The 16835-nt window shown below is 34.9% G+C and overlaps 1 protein-coding gene, 1 long non-coding RNA gene and 1 pseudogene across 5 annotated transcripts; 1 reads left to right on the forward strand and 2 right to left on the reverse strand.

The window, feature by feature from the left end:
* The first annotated feature begins 1943 nt into the window (after positions 1-1943).
* Positions 1944-3274, forward strand: LOC105156957 (S-adenosylmethionine decarboxylase proenzyme 4 pseudogene; annotated as a pseudogene).
* Positions 3275-8833: 5559 nt separating this feature from the next.
* Positions 8834-12242, reverse strand: LOC105157067 (uncharacterized). 4 transcript variants are annotated; one of them, XM_088878253.1, is made up of 6 exons: positions 9971-12242; positions 9818-9898; positions 9656-9730; positions 9426-9506; positions 9262-9336; positions 8834-9181 (listed from the first exon to the last, which is right to left on the reverse strand). In XM_088878253.1, the coding sequence occupies exons 1-6, from the start codon at positions 11921-11923 to the stop codon at positions 9023-9025; spliced, it is 2424 nt and encodes an 807-aa protein (XP_088734379.1). In that variant the 5' UTR covers positions 11924-12242; the 3' UTR covers positions 8834-9022. The 4 variants fall into 4 exon arrangements, with proteins under 4 accessions (XP_088734379.1, XP_088734378.1, XP_088734381.1 ...); XM_088878252.1 differs by having other exon boundaries at positions 8834-9184; XM_088878255.1 differs by lacking the exons at positions 9262-9336; positions 9426-9506 and having other exon boundaries at positions 9971-12241.
* Positions 12243-12297: 55 nt separating this feature from the next.
* Positions 12298-14547, reverse strand: LOC148788561 (uncharacterized). The gene is made up of 3 exons (XR_016064453.1): positions 14179-14547; positions 13064-13171; positions 12298-12789 (listed from the first exon to the last, which is right to left on the reverse strand). It is a non-coding gene; the product is annotated as an uncharacterized LOC148788561 (long non-coding RNA).
* Between the last annotated feature and the right edge of the window lie 2288 nt (positions 14548-16835).

Raw genomic sequence — 16835 nt, forward strand, 5'->3', positions numbered from 1 at the left:
ATTAAACAAAATCACACAATCACCATCTGTATTTTACAAAATTATAGCTATACCCCTGAGGGGTGTTAGTGTAATGTTTTTAAAGGGGTGTTTGTGTAACTTTTGTATCTAAATAGGGGGTGTAGTTGTAATTACAATTATAATCTCAGGGAGGTGTAGCTATAAATATTTTACAAAAAGTAGGGGATGTTTCTGTATTTTGACCTAACCTTAGGAGGGTGTCAATGCATGTAATCATACATTTGATCCGATTTCTGTAAAAATATGCCGATTTCGTCAGGAAAAAGCACATACTTGGCACGTGGCAATCACCTCACATTGTAAATTAACAAATACTAGTAATTAAAAATCTAATATTTATGATATGGTATATAATACGTATTTATATATAAATACACATAAATATATGCATATACACAATAGATACACACACATAAATGTGTTTGTGTGTGTTCCCCTTAGCACCCCTTATGTACAAATAACTAATAATAAGTCTGCCTCTCCTTAGGAGCTCCAATTATTGATGTCATGCATTGAAGCATCTAAGTCTATGATTATTATGTTACTAAATGTATGATAGCTGGGTAAATTACAATGTTCACTTCTTAAATTTATTATAATTATAAATATTTTTTAGTTGTTTAAAAATTTATAAATATTCTTTTGAAATTAACAATCGTCTAACAAATATCTCCTCTAATGAGCTATTACGACACAGTATTTGTGAGATGGGCCGCTAATTTCATGGAAATATTTATAATTTTTCAAATAATGAGGAGTATTTATAATTATAATAAATATTAAGAAAGTTCGTTATAATTAACCTATATTTTTAAAGATATTTTACATAATTTACTAATATATTAGTTAGAGTATTTGCATGTGGTGCATGGGTTCTAATGAGGAAGGTGACCAAAAGGGCAAAAATATATACCTCCTATAAGATTTCAAATATCCAGACAGAATAAAATATTGATCGAATCGTACCTAGCTCGAAGACTTGGGATCATTTAACACCCAGAGGATTAAGATTTCGACATGTATGTAGCTTTGTCCGATAAATATTCCAGTACTATTTGGGGCCAACGTATATTGTTATTGAGAGAATATTCTTTTTTTTATCTTTCCCTCAATTTCGCGCCAGAACTAAATTAAGCATTAAAAATTTTCAATTAATCTAACATTTGCTCGTTTTCTCAAATCTCATCACTTAGTTTGGGTTAATCTACTATTTGGGATCACAACGACCTCAAACTCAGATGTATCAACATGGATTTCCGTACTCAAATTATAGTAATTTTAGTCCTTTAACCAAAATAATTCTACATTATTAGTCATGTCAACATCTAAATTTGAAGCTTCTGGCGAATTTGATGGCATTACAGTCCAACATGTTTTATGACTTCGCAAATGAAAGTTACAAATTGGAAAAACTTACCATTTTATCAAATGGTAATTTTCTTTTTGCCAAGATCATTTCATAAGAAAAAAAATAGACTGTTATATCATCAAATTCACAAAAAGTCCTAATTATGTGTTAATATGGCTGATCATGTGGATTTTCCTGCCAAATTGGTCGAAAATTATTAAAATTATCATAATTTTTAAAATTATATATAGGATCAAATTACGAAATTTAATTTAAATAGGACCATTATCACCCCTACAATTTTTTAAGCAAAAAGAAATGATATATTTAAGAATTTTTCTTAATAAAAAAAAAAAAGAAAGAAGGTAGCTATGAATTTAGGATCATAGTGTTGTCTTCCAAAAGATCTTACAACACACAAGAATGACCATCATCTTCTACTCATTATGCCTGCAATCATTCTTTTGGTTGCCTCACCAGCATGCCCCCCCTAACCCCCCCCCCCCCCCTTCCTCCCCACCTATATATATTATATATATATACAGACTCTCCTGTACCAGCCATAACACCTCAGTTTCCTTCACACACAACACACACTAAATAAGATATATTCCATATTCTCTTTGTATCAACTCTTTCTTGAGCTATATATATATATATATAGTTTACATTTATATATATTTCTTTTTAATGGCGGTTTCCGGGTTTGAAGGGTTCGAGAAGAGGCTTGAGCTACACTACTTCTCCGGCGATGATCCGGCCACCGGAAAGGGCCTCCGGCGACTGGACTTCTTTTCACTGGAGAAGGTGCTGCATGCGGTGCAGTGCACCGTAGTGTCAGCTGTGGGGAACAAATACTTTGACTCTTATGTGCTGTCGGAATCGAGTCTCTTTGTTTACCCTACAAAAGTCATCATCAAGACTTGTGGGACCACTCAGTTGCTCAAATCCGTCCGTCCATTGGTGGACTATGGTCTTACGTTGGGCCTCACCTTATGTGGGTGTAGGTACACCCGTGGCAGCTTCATTTTCCCGAGTGCACAACCCTACCCTCATACAAGCTTCAAAGAAGAAGTTGTCTATTTGGAAGAAAATTTGCCCAATAATCTTTCCTGTAAGAAGGCTTCAATCATGAACTCCAAATTTTGTTACAAGTGGCATGTTTTCACTGCTTGTGATGAAGGGCGCATGGTAGGTATGGACGCAGGCGATTTGTACACGGTGGAAATTTGCATGACTGAGCTGGATCGGGTCTTGGCCAAGAAGTTCTTCCGCCGGTTCAATGATGGGAAAACCGGTGACTCGGCCGGGAGAGAGATGACGGAGGTAACGGGTATAAGAGGCGTTAATAAGAATGCTCTTATTTGTGATTACGCATTCGACCCTTGTGGTTATTCAATGAATGGAATTGACGGAAATCGTTACTCGACCGTGCATGTTACTCCGGAGGATGGGTTCAGCTATGCAAGCTTCGAGTGTGTCGGTTCAATTTACGATGACAAGGAGGAGATTCTTGAGGTTCTAAAGAAAGTTGTCAAGATTTTTCGACCTGGGGCGCTGTCGGTGTCGACGACGTGTCCAGCTGGTCACCAGCTCTGGAGGGGGATGTCGAAGGCAATTGAGCCGCTAGGTTTGAGATTGAGGAGTTTTGCGGCAGACGAGTTCCCAAACGCTGAAAATGTCATTTTTCAATCGTTCACCACACGTCGGAAATAGGGCAGAGCACGGCAGCAGAGCCGACGGTGCAGCAATTGGAGGTGGCCACTGCTAATTTGATTAAAAAAAAAAAAAAGAGTAAAGGGGTGCATGAGAAATTTTCTAGGATTTAGGTGGAATTCTTTTTTATTATTTTTTTCTTTTGTTTTCTTTGTTATTAGGAAATATAAACATTGGTTATGCATGCTATGTTGATGTCAGTGCATTGGATGATGATATGATCAAATGTGGGGTTGATTTATCTAGAATTGAAATACCAAAAAATAAAAAAATAAAAAAATTGAGGCAAAAATATCATCATTATATTTCACCCCACCTGTATGTGGCACGCCTGGAAAATCATCAAACATTTGTGGTTTTTGATGTTTACATTTTGGTTAATTTATTCTTAATAAAAATTTACTTCTTTAGCTTAAAATTTTGAAACAAAAAAATAAGTAGATATTTGTACCAAATATTCCCATCATTATTATTTTTAATTGATTTTCATTGGAAGAAGATCACTTCGTACCATGGTTAATTACCATAGTAATTAAGGGCAAAAAATTATAATGAATACTAGTTAGCAGTTGTTTCTGCAGGTGATCTAAAGGCCAATATTCATGGTCAAATTATATATAGACCCCTTATAATTTGAGAAACTACATTTAATACCATTGACGTTTGTTTCTGTTTAATAAATCGACCACAACTCAGTCAGATAAAATTCATTGAATTTGCTAATATGAGCAAAGAGTTGAATGGACATTCATATTTATCCCGATTGACTTATTACTCATTTATTGCAGGTCAAATAAATTTTTTCTTACCAAAATATCCTTATAAGGATGAAAATACACCTCCTCACACACATTATTGTGTAAAGATTTATCAGGGTAGTTTGTTAGAAATATTTGTTTGACATGTAATAGGTCAGAAATAAGTCAAGCGAGAGTAAATATGGATTTTTATTCAAATTTTTTACTAGAATCAATAAATTCAATGAATTTTGACTAATAAAATGATCTATTTATTAAATAAAATTAATTATAAAAAATATTAAATATAATTTCTTAAATCACATAAATCTACATATAATTAAACCAAATATCATATGAAGGCATTCTAGTTATCCCTAATTTTTTAATGAACGGTTGGGGACCTACCTCGAAAAATTTAATTTCTGCAGCAAGCATGCCTAAAACATTATAAAATCTCAAAATCTTTAGTAGGTCAGAATGCGGACATACATCGACATCCCCATGCAACTTTTTTATTACATCAAATTTAATTGTATTATTTATATTTATCATAGGGATTAAAGAAAGCTTTAGTCCTTTATCTTTGTCACGAACTAATTTTGGTCCTCTAATTTTGATAATATTAGTTTTAGTCCTTTATCTTTTAATTTGGCGTAAATCTGGTCCTTCAGTCTATTTTATGACTATTTTACCCTTTCAAAGGAAATAGCTTAATTAATAATCCATTTTCATGCTCTTAAAACGGTCCAACATGCTTTCGAAATAAATTAAGACCCTATAAATTCATATCTTGCTTTGACCGCTCTGTTTCCGGATATTCCAAGTCCTCGATTTTACGGACTTTCTCCAACCACACTACCGCAGCAGATGGTTCGCAGGCACTTGGCTCCTTCAGTAACAGAATAGCACAGCCCTATTTCGTTTCCTACCTTAGGGCGTAAAAAAGACTCCAATATAGGGAATTAATAGAATTTGGGATAAACAAGTTGAACAGAAGCCTAACTTTTATTGAAAAAACATAGGGAATATTACATAGATATTATTCCTCCATTGGAGGATACAACTGTTTAACCTCTCATATGACAGAGGACTTGACTCGTTAGGGAAACCCTCATAAACTAAAAGATTAAAATACTATAAAAGATTGAAAAGACTCAGAATTCTAATGCTTTGAAAAGTAGGAGAAGATTTCTGATGATCTCCCTCTACTTCATTGCATCTTTATTTATAGGTGTCCGCGGACTTCAAATTCGGACTCCAAACTTGTTTTTGGATGACGTCATTGCCTTCATCATCATCTTGTCTCTTTCGAATGATATCACTGCGTTCGTCATTGTCGCGTTCTTTCCAACTATTGGTTATAATGGCTTGTCGGCCATGTGATTTTCAGTTGGCTTTCTTGCTTTGTTGACTGTTGGCCTTTGTTATTTTCTGTCGACAGTCCTTTCCTTGAATTTTTATATTCTCTAATTTTTTACTTTTTTCTGTAAAAAGTTTTTTTTTTCCCTTGTCCTGGTCTGGTTCGGGTTTATTTTGTGTGACCCAAATTTTTGTCCCGAACAAGGGCTTCTCTTGTTTTTCACTGCAAGGGCATATATGCTTATGCCATTGCCCAACATGCAACATGTTGCACGTGTTCATCCTTGTGGCTTCGGTCCCTGACAACTTATTTTTCCCGATTAACATCCTCTTTTTCTCGAATAAACTTTCTGCGAACTCAGTCTGTTATAGAATTTAACAGGAACGATCCATTCACTTTGTTGAAAAAGATATTGAATGGATACTTGACTTTGTCATCTCCGTGAAACAGACCTATGATCCCCAAATTCTTCTAATAGAGATATTGTCTTCAGTAATAGCCGATACCAGGGGAGCTTCTTTTGAGGCAGCTTTGATCTTGTTGAAAACCACCATGTCTGGCCTCTGCAATTTCATGAAATGAAATGTTGGATGAGACCCTTTCTTGTCGTTTCTAGAGCAACTAATACGAATTTTATCTCCAAAACATCACCTCTTTTCAGGTGGGGGTTGTTTTTCCACGAATGAAAGACCGCCCCACTAATCTATTTCGAAAGTTTTGAGATTTTTTAAAAACTCGATGACATAGTATGAACTGAAGCAAGAGCTCCAAAATCATACTATTCTCGGACATCTTCTGGTTTAGACCCTACTAACATCTAGACCCTATTATATTTTCTGGATGTTTTGATAATGGTCTTGCTTGGGTTTACTTCTTTGTGAGAAATTAATTTTTTCCACATGTGCTGATAGTCCTGCCAATCAGAAGAAGATATCAATTCGTTAGTATTAACTTTAGAGGTTCATGTCATTGGCCTAAGGCTAATCTCCCCCTCTTTAACCCCAGAGGTGCTCGGTTGACTTGAACCTATAGGAGTTTGCACTTTCTGTGACTCAATTATTGCCATTTCACCAGAGTTTGGTGCTGGCCTTTTGCAATCGGTACTTGAATCCAACGCTATAGGTCTAGAGCCCAGCACTCTAAAGGCATATTTTAGGTCATACTCCCTCAACTTGTGAGTCATCCCCGAAGGTGATACCTTCCGAATTGGTTCTCGTAAGTCATTTCATAGTGATATAGATGCTAATAAGGAACTCCTTATTGCAACCTGGACTGTGTCTAGATCAGCTCTTTGAATTTGTCCGACAACTTGGGCATTTCCCGCCAGCTGTCCAAACTTTCTGTCAAGTTCTTTGAGATTTTCCTGGAGGTGTCTGAGTCTCAACATGATGGAGTTTGCTTTAGATGCATCCATCTCTCTTCAGGAAATCTGCAAGAACATTTTCATGAGAATTTGTTGCCAAAGGACTGTCTACTCAAGATATAGAGTTTTCCAACTAAACAGGCCACTGCAATGACTTCGTTAGTCTTGTGGTCCTACATACTACAACAAGATTCAAAAAATTCAAATTTAATAGTTGAGGATGCACATAAGTTGCTAACAAATAAGAGATTAAATTGTAAGTCAAGAACATATAGAGTGTTTCTCAAGATAACTCTGTTGTTCAGTCTTATGTCTCCTGAACTTTTAACCTCATGCTTTGTTCCATCTGCAAGATGGATAAATGTATTTATTATTCCAGTTCTTTTATTGGTTAGCAATAGGTCATTATTGCACATGTGAGTAGTAGTGCCACTGTCAATAATCTAGGCATAAAAAAATTCCAAAATTAGAGAATGCATGTTCATTGCTTTTACCTAAAAAATCATTCTTGTTTTCATCAGTTAATGCCAATATTTATGTCTTCAGTCCCCCAAGTATTTTATGCAATTCTGTCCTCAGGACCTCAGTTATAGCTTTCTCATCAACTGCATTGTTCACACTGTCTTTCACATCCATGACAGCAGCAGCTTTGTTGAATCCAGAGGTACTCCTTTTCCTTTGTTCTACAAGCGTTTTGTACCAGTCAGGATGCCTGTGTATTCCGAAGCATACTTCCTTGAGATGTCCTGACTTGCCACATTCTTTACATACTTGAGATCTTTTATCAACAAAACTCCTTTTCTTTTGAAAAGTTCTTGGAATTTCTGGTTTCTTGTAAACCTGCATAGCCACATTTTTTAGGCGTATATTGTTGCCCTGCATTCACTTCCCTTTGTTTTTCCACTCTAAGAATCATGGAATACGCCTTTCTTACACTGGGCAAAGGTTCTATCATGAGGGTCTGATTCCTCATGTGATCATACACCTCATTCAATTGCATGACGAATTGTATGAGTTGATCTGAATTTTTGATATCTGTAGTCTCCTTTGTCGCCCTACAGGTACATTTTGGAGTGTGCGTGATGCAAGCCAACTCATCCCACAACCTCTTTAACTTGGAAAAATATGCAGAAACAGTCAAAGAACCTTGTGACAGCAAACTAAGTTCTCTCTTCAACTGGTATTCCATTGGACCGTTGCTTTGTCCAAATCTGTTTTCAAGTTCAAGCCACAATTCTCTTGAAGTGTTGTCTACAAGAAACTTTCAACTATGTCTCTTGAAATGGAATTTAAAATTGATGAGTTAAGCATGCAGTCTACCCTGATCCATTGCTCTAATTCTTTTGTGTTTTCTGGTTTTTGCCCATCTTCGTTTATAAAACTCAGCTTCATTTTGGCTCTTAAAGCCAATTTTATTGACCTGCTCCACGATAAGAAGTTTGATCCGTCAAGAAGGGTAGTGACCAGGCTCAAGCCAGGGTTGTCGCTGGGCTGCAATTTGAGAACTTCGGGATCTTTTGCCATTCTTGAATATCTTCCAGAATCTTGCAATCAAGAAGGTGGAAAACTATGGTTTTTCTTGTTTGGAAAAATCAAAGACCATCAATGACGGCTCTAATACCATGTAAAATTTGCAACGGAAGCATTCAAGGAAAGAGTAGAACTAATCATTGAATGAATAGTAATCGAATTCTTTACAGAAAGATTGAAGTAGCACAGCAATTTTACAGAGCAATGATTTCTGGTTTTCTCAACTGATGAAGAAGAAGTCATACATATATATAGGGAAAAATGCAGCGCACCCCCCTGTGATATGGGCAATGTGCATGATACCCCCCTGTGATATAAAAAATACCAAATTACCTCCCTGTGAAAATTTTATTGGAGCAATTGGACCCTTGCGAGTGGAAGGTGTGGCGCACGCGCCAATATTGCGACTGGGGGCCATATTTATGTTGTTTTTTGACAATTTTGCCCCTCTTTCATCAAATGAAAGAGATTAAGTGCAAAATACCCCCCTGTGTTAGTGTAACGAGCAAATTACCCCCCTGCATTTTTTTCAAATAAAAGTGCAGCAACTTGCTCATATGTTATTGCAATTTCTCCTTCTTCCACTTGTTTCTCACGTTTTTTTTCTCTAAAACAGAGGAAATCTCAAGGTCATCTACCTCATTCTGTATTTTAACTTTTTTGACATTTTGTGACCGGATTCCTCATGCTTAAATTTCAGAAATAGAAGTTGAAAATGTACAGAAAAAATAAACATCAACACTAAACAAAATTGATAAACATAAAATTGAATTCCATTAGAAAGGATTGAAACTTGATATTTTTGTTACTGCCACATTACAAAAGGAACTGAGTGCCATATTATAGACAGTTTTTTTCACATTTACAAAAGGAGGCCATTTACCCAAAAAAAAGCCATTTACCCAAAAAAAAAGGCCATTTACAAGATGAAGATGCCGTCTAAACTACTCTTGTTGTCTTCTCTTTTGTCTCTCTTTCATCTTGTCCAAAACTTGTGAAATAGTTGGCCTCTTGTTATATCTTCTAGTTGCAGGTATTGAAGAAGCTGCTGGAGTATCATTCCCCAACAAGGATGCATTTCTAGGGCCTTGATAGCCTACCTGCTGCTACATTAAATTTGAATTTAGAAAATATTTGCTACAGTTGGGTTGGTTAAAAAGTATTTTAATAAAGAAGAACATACCTGGGTTGCAAAGTCAGGTGCAGGTGCAGGTGGTTGTACTACATTGCTGTTTTTTCTCTTTTCTTTTGATGTAGCCTGCAAATTGTGATAAAAAATGAGTTTAAGAAAAACGATGAAGGGATAAAACAGAAAGAGCATAATTCATTGAACATGCTTGATGTTACCTTTTTACTTGGTTGCTCCTGGCTTAAAGTGGGGGGGGCTTGCGATCCATGTGGGATTTCTACTGGAACAACAACATTTGTCTGAAAAATAATTAATTTTGTTACATAACAGATTATATGACATATTAAAAAATTGACACAAACCTTGAAAAACTTCGACTTTCGATGTATTTCATTCTTGCAGCTGCAGCTAAGTTGATTTAAAAGTATTTTAATAAAGAAGAACATACCTGGGTTGCAAAGTCTGGTGCAGGTGCAGGTGGTTGTACTACATTGCTGCCTTTTCTTTTTCCTTTTGATGTAGCCTGCAAATTGTGATAAAAAAATGAGTTTAAAAAAAATGAAGGGATAAAACAGAAAGAGCATAATTCATAGAGCATGCTTGATGTTACCTTTTTACTTGGTTGCTCCTGACTTAAAGGGGGAGGGGCTTGAGATCCATGTGGAATTTCTTCTGGAACAGCAACATTTACCTGCAAAAAAATTAATTTTGTTACATAACAAATTAAAATTATTATATGACATATTAAAAAACTTACACAAACCTTGAAAAACTTCGACTTTGGATGTATTTCATTCTTGCAGCTGCCCTTGTTGTGGCCTATTTGAAGGCATTTACTGCAGGTATGCGTCAATCCTTTTCGCGTTGATGTGTTTGACTGCAGCTCATTAGGGCCCTTTCTCCTCAGTTTCTTAGGTCTGCCCCTTTTCTTTTTAATCTTAGGAGGTTTAAAGGGCTGAAAACTAGTTTTTATGTAATCTTGTGCTCCAGGGACAGCATGTATCATGTCATTATACACTTTGAGGTAAACTGTCTTCTTATAAAAATCATCCACATAATCATCCATTCTAGCCCTTTTTGAAACAATTGCTGAACAAGCATGACAACATGGGTATCCTGTCAATTGAAACATGCCACAACTGCATGTTTTCTTCTCTAAGTCAACCACATACTTGTTCAAGAAGTGGTCAATTTCATACTCTCCCCCACCACACCACCTAATGAAACAATTTCTTGCAGCATGTTGTTGCTTGTTTATCTTCTTTAGGATATTAGGGCAAATTGATCCTCCATACTTCTCCATTCCCTCTCTTTTCAATTGCAACCTAGACATCAATTTTGTTCTAATCCACTCAAACATACTTATAATTGGTTTGTCCCTTGCCTCAAGTATGTAATTATTGAAGCTTTCGCACAAGTTATTCACCAAAATATCACATTTGCTATGAACTGGAAAATGTGATCTTGCCCAATGTTGTGGATTTATCTTTCTTAGCCATTCAGAAGCTGTTTCCACATCAACTTTTATTTTTGGATCAAGTTCTTCAATTTTTTTCATAAAACCCTCAAATTCCCTTCTGTTTGCAGTTGAGGCTGCCCTCCAAAAGTATTCTTTCAGTTCAACAGATTTGAATTTCACTTTGAAATTTTCATACATGTGTCTCAAACAAAATCTATGTTCAGCATCTGGCACCAAATCTTTTAAGGCCTCAACAAGACCTTTTTGTCTATCAGAAATAAAAGAGTATTTTGTGGTGCCCAAACCCCCTATTTCATCCAAAAGTTCACTCACAAACCAACCCCAAGTGTCCCTATTTTCTACTTGTGTTACAGCCATCGCAATTGGGAACATATTATCATTTCCATCCCTTCCCACAGCCACAAGCAATTGACCCCCATAAACAGTTTTTAAGAAACAACCATCAAGACCTATGATTGGCCTACACCCGTCCATAAACCCCTTCTTTAAAGCATGCAGACTGAAATACATTCTATCAAAAACTGGGGGATCAGAATTTTCCAGTTTTTTAAGTATGAGCTTAGACCCTGGATTACAATTTCTGACAGTTTCACAGTAATCCCACAACAATTCGTATTGCTTTGCATCATCCCCCCTGATTCTCTGTAAAGCTTCTTTTTTGGCTCTCATCACCTTAAATCTACTCACATCCACATTGCATTTTGATCGAATTCTATTTTTCAATTGCTGAATAGGAATTGTGGGATTATCTCTTATTGCATTTTCAATTCTTTTTGCAAGATAAGATGCATTGGCAAGCCTATTTTCATATGTTCTTGCACATGTATGCTTGTCCTTCATTGTTTTAATTTGAAATGTAGGTCCACCTTGTATTGGTGAGGCATGGATCCTCCATTCACAACCCTCCACTTTACATTTTGCAGTCACTCTTGCAGCTTCATTTTTTAAAAATTCAATATCTACCCCATTCCGTATGCACCAGTCCCTCAAAGCCACCCTAAACTGTGCAGCATTTTGGAATTTCATCCCGACTACCAGATTTACATTTTTCATTGAATCAGATTCTTTAAAAACAGGGTGCTTTTCATTTTCATTATCATCACTACCTTCTAAGCTAACCAAATCATCCTCATTCCCATCATCACTAGCCCATTCATTTTCTCCAACTTCAGTTTCAACTCTTTCAGGCAATTTTTTTCTATTTTTGTCATGCATCACTCTTTTCAATTTTTTCATCAAGTCTTTTTTGTCGGATTTTTTGACAGAAAAATATCATCATCAGATTCACATTCAATATCTTCTAAAACCACACTAGGGGCCTCACTATCACTCCCCTCACTACCTTGCACATAATCCTCATCAGATGAATCGTCAAATTCCGATGAGGACTCATTCAAAAATCTTTCATACATTTTTCTTTTTCCCTTTTCAGTCATTTTTTCAGAATTGTTTTGAATTGGAATTTCAACATTTTCAGTTATTGGTACATCATCCCCCAATGCCACACCCCCCTGCCCCTCACAGTCAACACTCTCAATCTCAACCCCATCCAATCCCTGACCCTCTATACCCTGCCCCTCACAGTCCTTCCTCCCATCACCCTCACACTCATCCCCCCCCACCCCCTGCCCCTCACAGTCCTTTCTCCCATCACCCTCACTCTCATTCCCATCCCCATCCAATTCATCAAAATCTATTCTATCTAACAAGCATCTAATTTCTTCTTCCTGCTCCTTTTCAACTGGATTACCTTGGCTATCTACGACTAGAATAGGTTCAACATCCTATTCCTCTACATAAATATTTACTGGAACATCCAAGTTTTTATGACAATTTTGTAGGTCAACCAAACAAATATCAGGGCATTCTTCTTTAATTTGTCTTATGCCCCATTCTAATGGTAGAGTGGGATCTTTATAATAAAATTTAAGCACTGACTTTTTCCCCCCGCACTGTTCATACATTGCTCCTAATTCATATAAACCCAAATAATCCAAATCTAATTTCTCAAATACTTTCTTGTGCCCTCCTACATAACTAAGTTTAGGATGTTTTACAAATTTTCCACCCCACCAAAAATTTATGTCATGTGTTTGAAACATCTGCACATAAATGAAACAAACCACAAAAAAAATATGCTTCAGCAAGAAGCAAAACCATAACAATAAAGCACAGTAACTTCCCAACAATAAAAAAACATTCAATAATGCTTCAGCAAGAAGCAAAACCCTGACACAGGGTGCTTTTCATGTACATAACAATAAAAGCATAACATTATTTAATCAAAGTATATATTGACTAAAAAAATAGACCCAACACATTTGGGACCACAAAATGGAATAAAAAAAAAAAAACAGTATAGATAGAAATGCCTACCTTAACTGCTTCCAAATCAGATGCTTTGTCAGTTTTTCCCACACAAGACCATTCAAAATATTGGTCACAGCCAAACCAAGTGTCAGCAGATCCGCTCTAGACTGTGAACTGCGAGATAAAGTAAAAGGGATCAGCCGTTATTGTATAAAATATTTATGATAAATCAAGAACAGAAACCTAGACACTTCTGTTATTGAAAGAAAAACAACTTAAATCACAACAAAAAATTACGCAGAAAATTCTGAGTTCATCTTTTGCCGAGGTAAAGTCACTAATAAACACCACAAGAACATTAGAAACAACAAATGCTTCAGGAACAGTGCAAGATCTTGATTGACCAAATAACTCAAAACATAAACCCTGCAGTTCACAATCAGAAAAATTGACACCCAATATTTCTTTATCCTTGACCCAAACAAATTTCACATTCCATTTTCTAGTACTTTGGGAAAGACACAATCTTTAAAACAACATAATACTAACAGAGCAATTCCCACAATTTAACAACTAAAATACTGAAAATTAGGTACGCCAACACAATTAGCCAGGGAATTTAACAACAAATAAAACACAAATAAACTAAATAAAATGAACAAACAAAAAAAAGAGCAGCCTCATAAATAGAAAACACGGACACAAAATGCTCTGTAATGGGATTGAGATTACTGGGATCTCAATAAAGGGGATTTTGAATACATGATGAGAAGATAAAATAATGTATTTATACTAAATGGATACATGTCTATGTATTAGACTGTTTAATGCTCCTCTGCTAACTAACTGGGGCCTTCAGGTCATATGAGAAATCTCACGCGAAGAAAAATATGGAAGACCCTTGAAGATTCTCTTTGCAACTCCATAAAACGGAGGGACAGTCTGAGTATGCAGAATTTCTACATGCACCAAAGAAGAGATTTGCTGACTTTGGTATGCTTGATCTAAAAGTCAATATTTGTGTACTTTCGTTGGCCTCTAAAATTTCTTCCGTTGTCTAATGCCATTAAATAAAATGCACTATTCAATAAAATCATTTTTGCTAGCCCTTCTTTGTTTTTTGAGCGACGGCGTTTGGCGAAGGGAAAGGGAAATCGGAGCTTGAAATAGAGAAAACTGACCTCGAGATAGCGAAAATCGTTGTTGCAGTCGCGGGCAACGACGTTTGAATGGATTTCGCCGGCGGTGGTGGTGGATTTGAGTGGATTTAGTCGCCTCTCAGTCGCCTCTCCGTCGCCTCTCACGCTTCTTTCTCTCTTGCTAGAAACAAAAATATGAAAACCCTAGGTTTGACTAAAGTCAGCATTTTCAAATATAAGGAGGGGTATTTTCGTCTTTTACCCTTCTCACCAATATTTAATTCATGTAGGGAGGCAGTGTGCTACAGTATTTAATTGACAGGGAGGTATTTTGCGTTTTTTTTTAACACAAGGGGGTAATTTGCTCTTTATCAATAACACAGGGGGGTATTTTGCTTTTAACCCCATATATATATACAGGCTATCAGTTTTTAACTAACAAAACTAACATGCCTTTAATAACTAATAAAATCACGAGAACGTTTTCTACTAAAAGCGACTTCTTTACTAGCAGCCTAACTTATAGAATCGTGTGTCCAACATATAAAACGCAATTCACAATATTACATTTTTGCTTGCGAGTACTTCATCCTGTGTTTGGCATCTTTATTCATCCTTCAACACTGCAGCTGCTGCTAGTTGCTTTGTCTGTATAATTTTACATACATTCATCAAGATAATATCACATTCATAAATATTACTATATGTTTTCCAAAATCACCAATTCAATTAGCTTTTTGGCCACCTATTCTTAGCCTTCCAGACATTTTTTGTAGTTAAATCTTTCTCTTTATTTATTTTTTTTCTTAATTTTTTCTTCTTATACCTCTTTTCTTTATTTTCTGAAGTTCTATTCTTTTAGGTATTTTTGGTCTATTGGATAGTTTCACTTCCATTCTAAACTGAGCACAAAATTGTCCTAATTGACTTTTCTCTGTTAAATTTTATTTTTTAATTTGCCGGTTCAGTCTAATTTCATTGCATAAATTTAACCCTTTTTGGATGCAAGTTCCAATTAACCCTCTTTTTCTCAAGGTATCTCTAACTTTTTTCTGCGAAGAGATGAGGGAGGCCATCTATGAATTTAAATTTTCAATGAGCATCATTTGACTTTGAGAGTTCCATAACTATACCGAAGAAGACGTCTTTATACCACCTAAACAAAGTTAAAGTTTTACATTTTAAATTCTGTAATAATGTTCGGATATTTTCATATTACCAGACCATCTACCTGTAAAATTTTCAACAATATTGATAGCTAATGTATAAACTGTTTTTTCTTCTGAGATATTATCTTCACTTTTTGTTGTATTTAATATTTTATTTTTATCAGTTTGATTAAGATAATTATTCCACCATCCCTTTAATTGATCAGTGAATCCTGCTACAATCATTTTAACAATAGCTTTATCGAGGTTATTATTTTCTTTATAGATAGTGCTACACATCATCATCCTATGTATAGTATTATAAATTTGTCTTTCTATAAATCCATCAATATTCCATTCATAAATTTGTTTGCCATTATAACTGTTTTGGTCAACTATCTCTTGTTCCTCATAAAGAACATCTTTGGGCGTTGGTTTAGGATAATAAAATTTTGTTTGCATTGGCTTCCTAACAAATTTTTCTAATTTGTTAATTTCTTCCATGAATTCTTTTCTATAATTTTGAGAATTTATGTCATTATTTAAAAAGTATTTAATATTTTCAAATTTTTAAATTTTTGGTCAAGTAATTTTTTTAGTTCTTGTATTGGTTTAAAATTAAAACCTACAATATCTGTTGGTGGTTCAATTGAGGGTCTAGCAATAATTTCTCCTTTTGCTTCCTCAACCATTGTCCTATTTTTGAGTTGATTTCTCGTTGCCAATTTTGTTGCAATCAATAATGTTATCAATCTTATTGTTTAATTCAATAATCTATTATCCTATAATATTTAAGTATAAATTGGCATAATTTTATTTTTTCAATAATTCATCTATTTGTATTATTGTAACTATTAGAGTGTCATCTTCAATTAATTTAGAAAATACTTTAAAATTTATTTTTAATTCATTTGAATTCATTTCGAAAGGTTGTTGAGGGGGGGAAATATTATTTAGGATTTCTTCATTTTCTAGAAAGTATTTTCTTTCTAACACATTTGAATAGGTTCTGATATATTTGGTTATAAACCAAGGAACAAAAGTATCTTATTCCATATGGCTAATTTCTTATGGGACTAATTTGAAATTTTTAAAAAAATCAGTTTCTAAATAGTTCCCATCTTTTTTCAAAAAATTCTTCCTTTTCTTTCCTAGCTAGGGATCCAGGACTGAATTCTATTATGTTTGTATAATTTACAAATGGAACTTCTATTCCAAAATTAATTAAATCCGATATATTTATTTATAAACAAAAATCTGTTTCTGAAATTAATTCTTCATTTAATTTAAGATCCTTATAGATACTTTTAACAATATTATTTGGTTGTATTCTTATTTCTTCGAGCTTATTATAATTTAAATCATTTAAATTCTTTCTTCTCTGATTCGGAATGTGGTTTCTTTGGATGGGGCTATTACCTCTATTGGTGATATGTAAGACATTGTAGAATATCTTGAAGAATTGCTTTTTAAATATTTTGATTGATTAACAAAGTGTATTATGATATTTTCTTGTGGGAAAAGTATTATTTTAATCCGCTAAGTATGTCT

This window comes from Sesamum indicum, linkage group LG3 (genome assembly GCF_026168435.1).
Source record: "Sesamum indicum cultivar Baizhima isolate 11 linkage group LG3, ASM2616843v1, whole genome shotgun sequence".
In the NCBI taxonomy this organism is placed as follows: Eukaryota; Viridiplantae; Streptophyta; class Magnoliopsida; order Lamiales; family Pedaliaceae; genus Sesamum; species Sesamum indicum.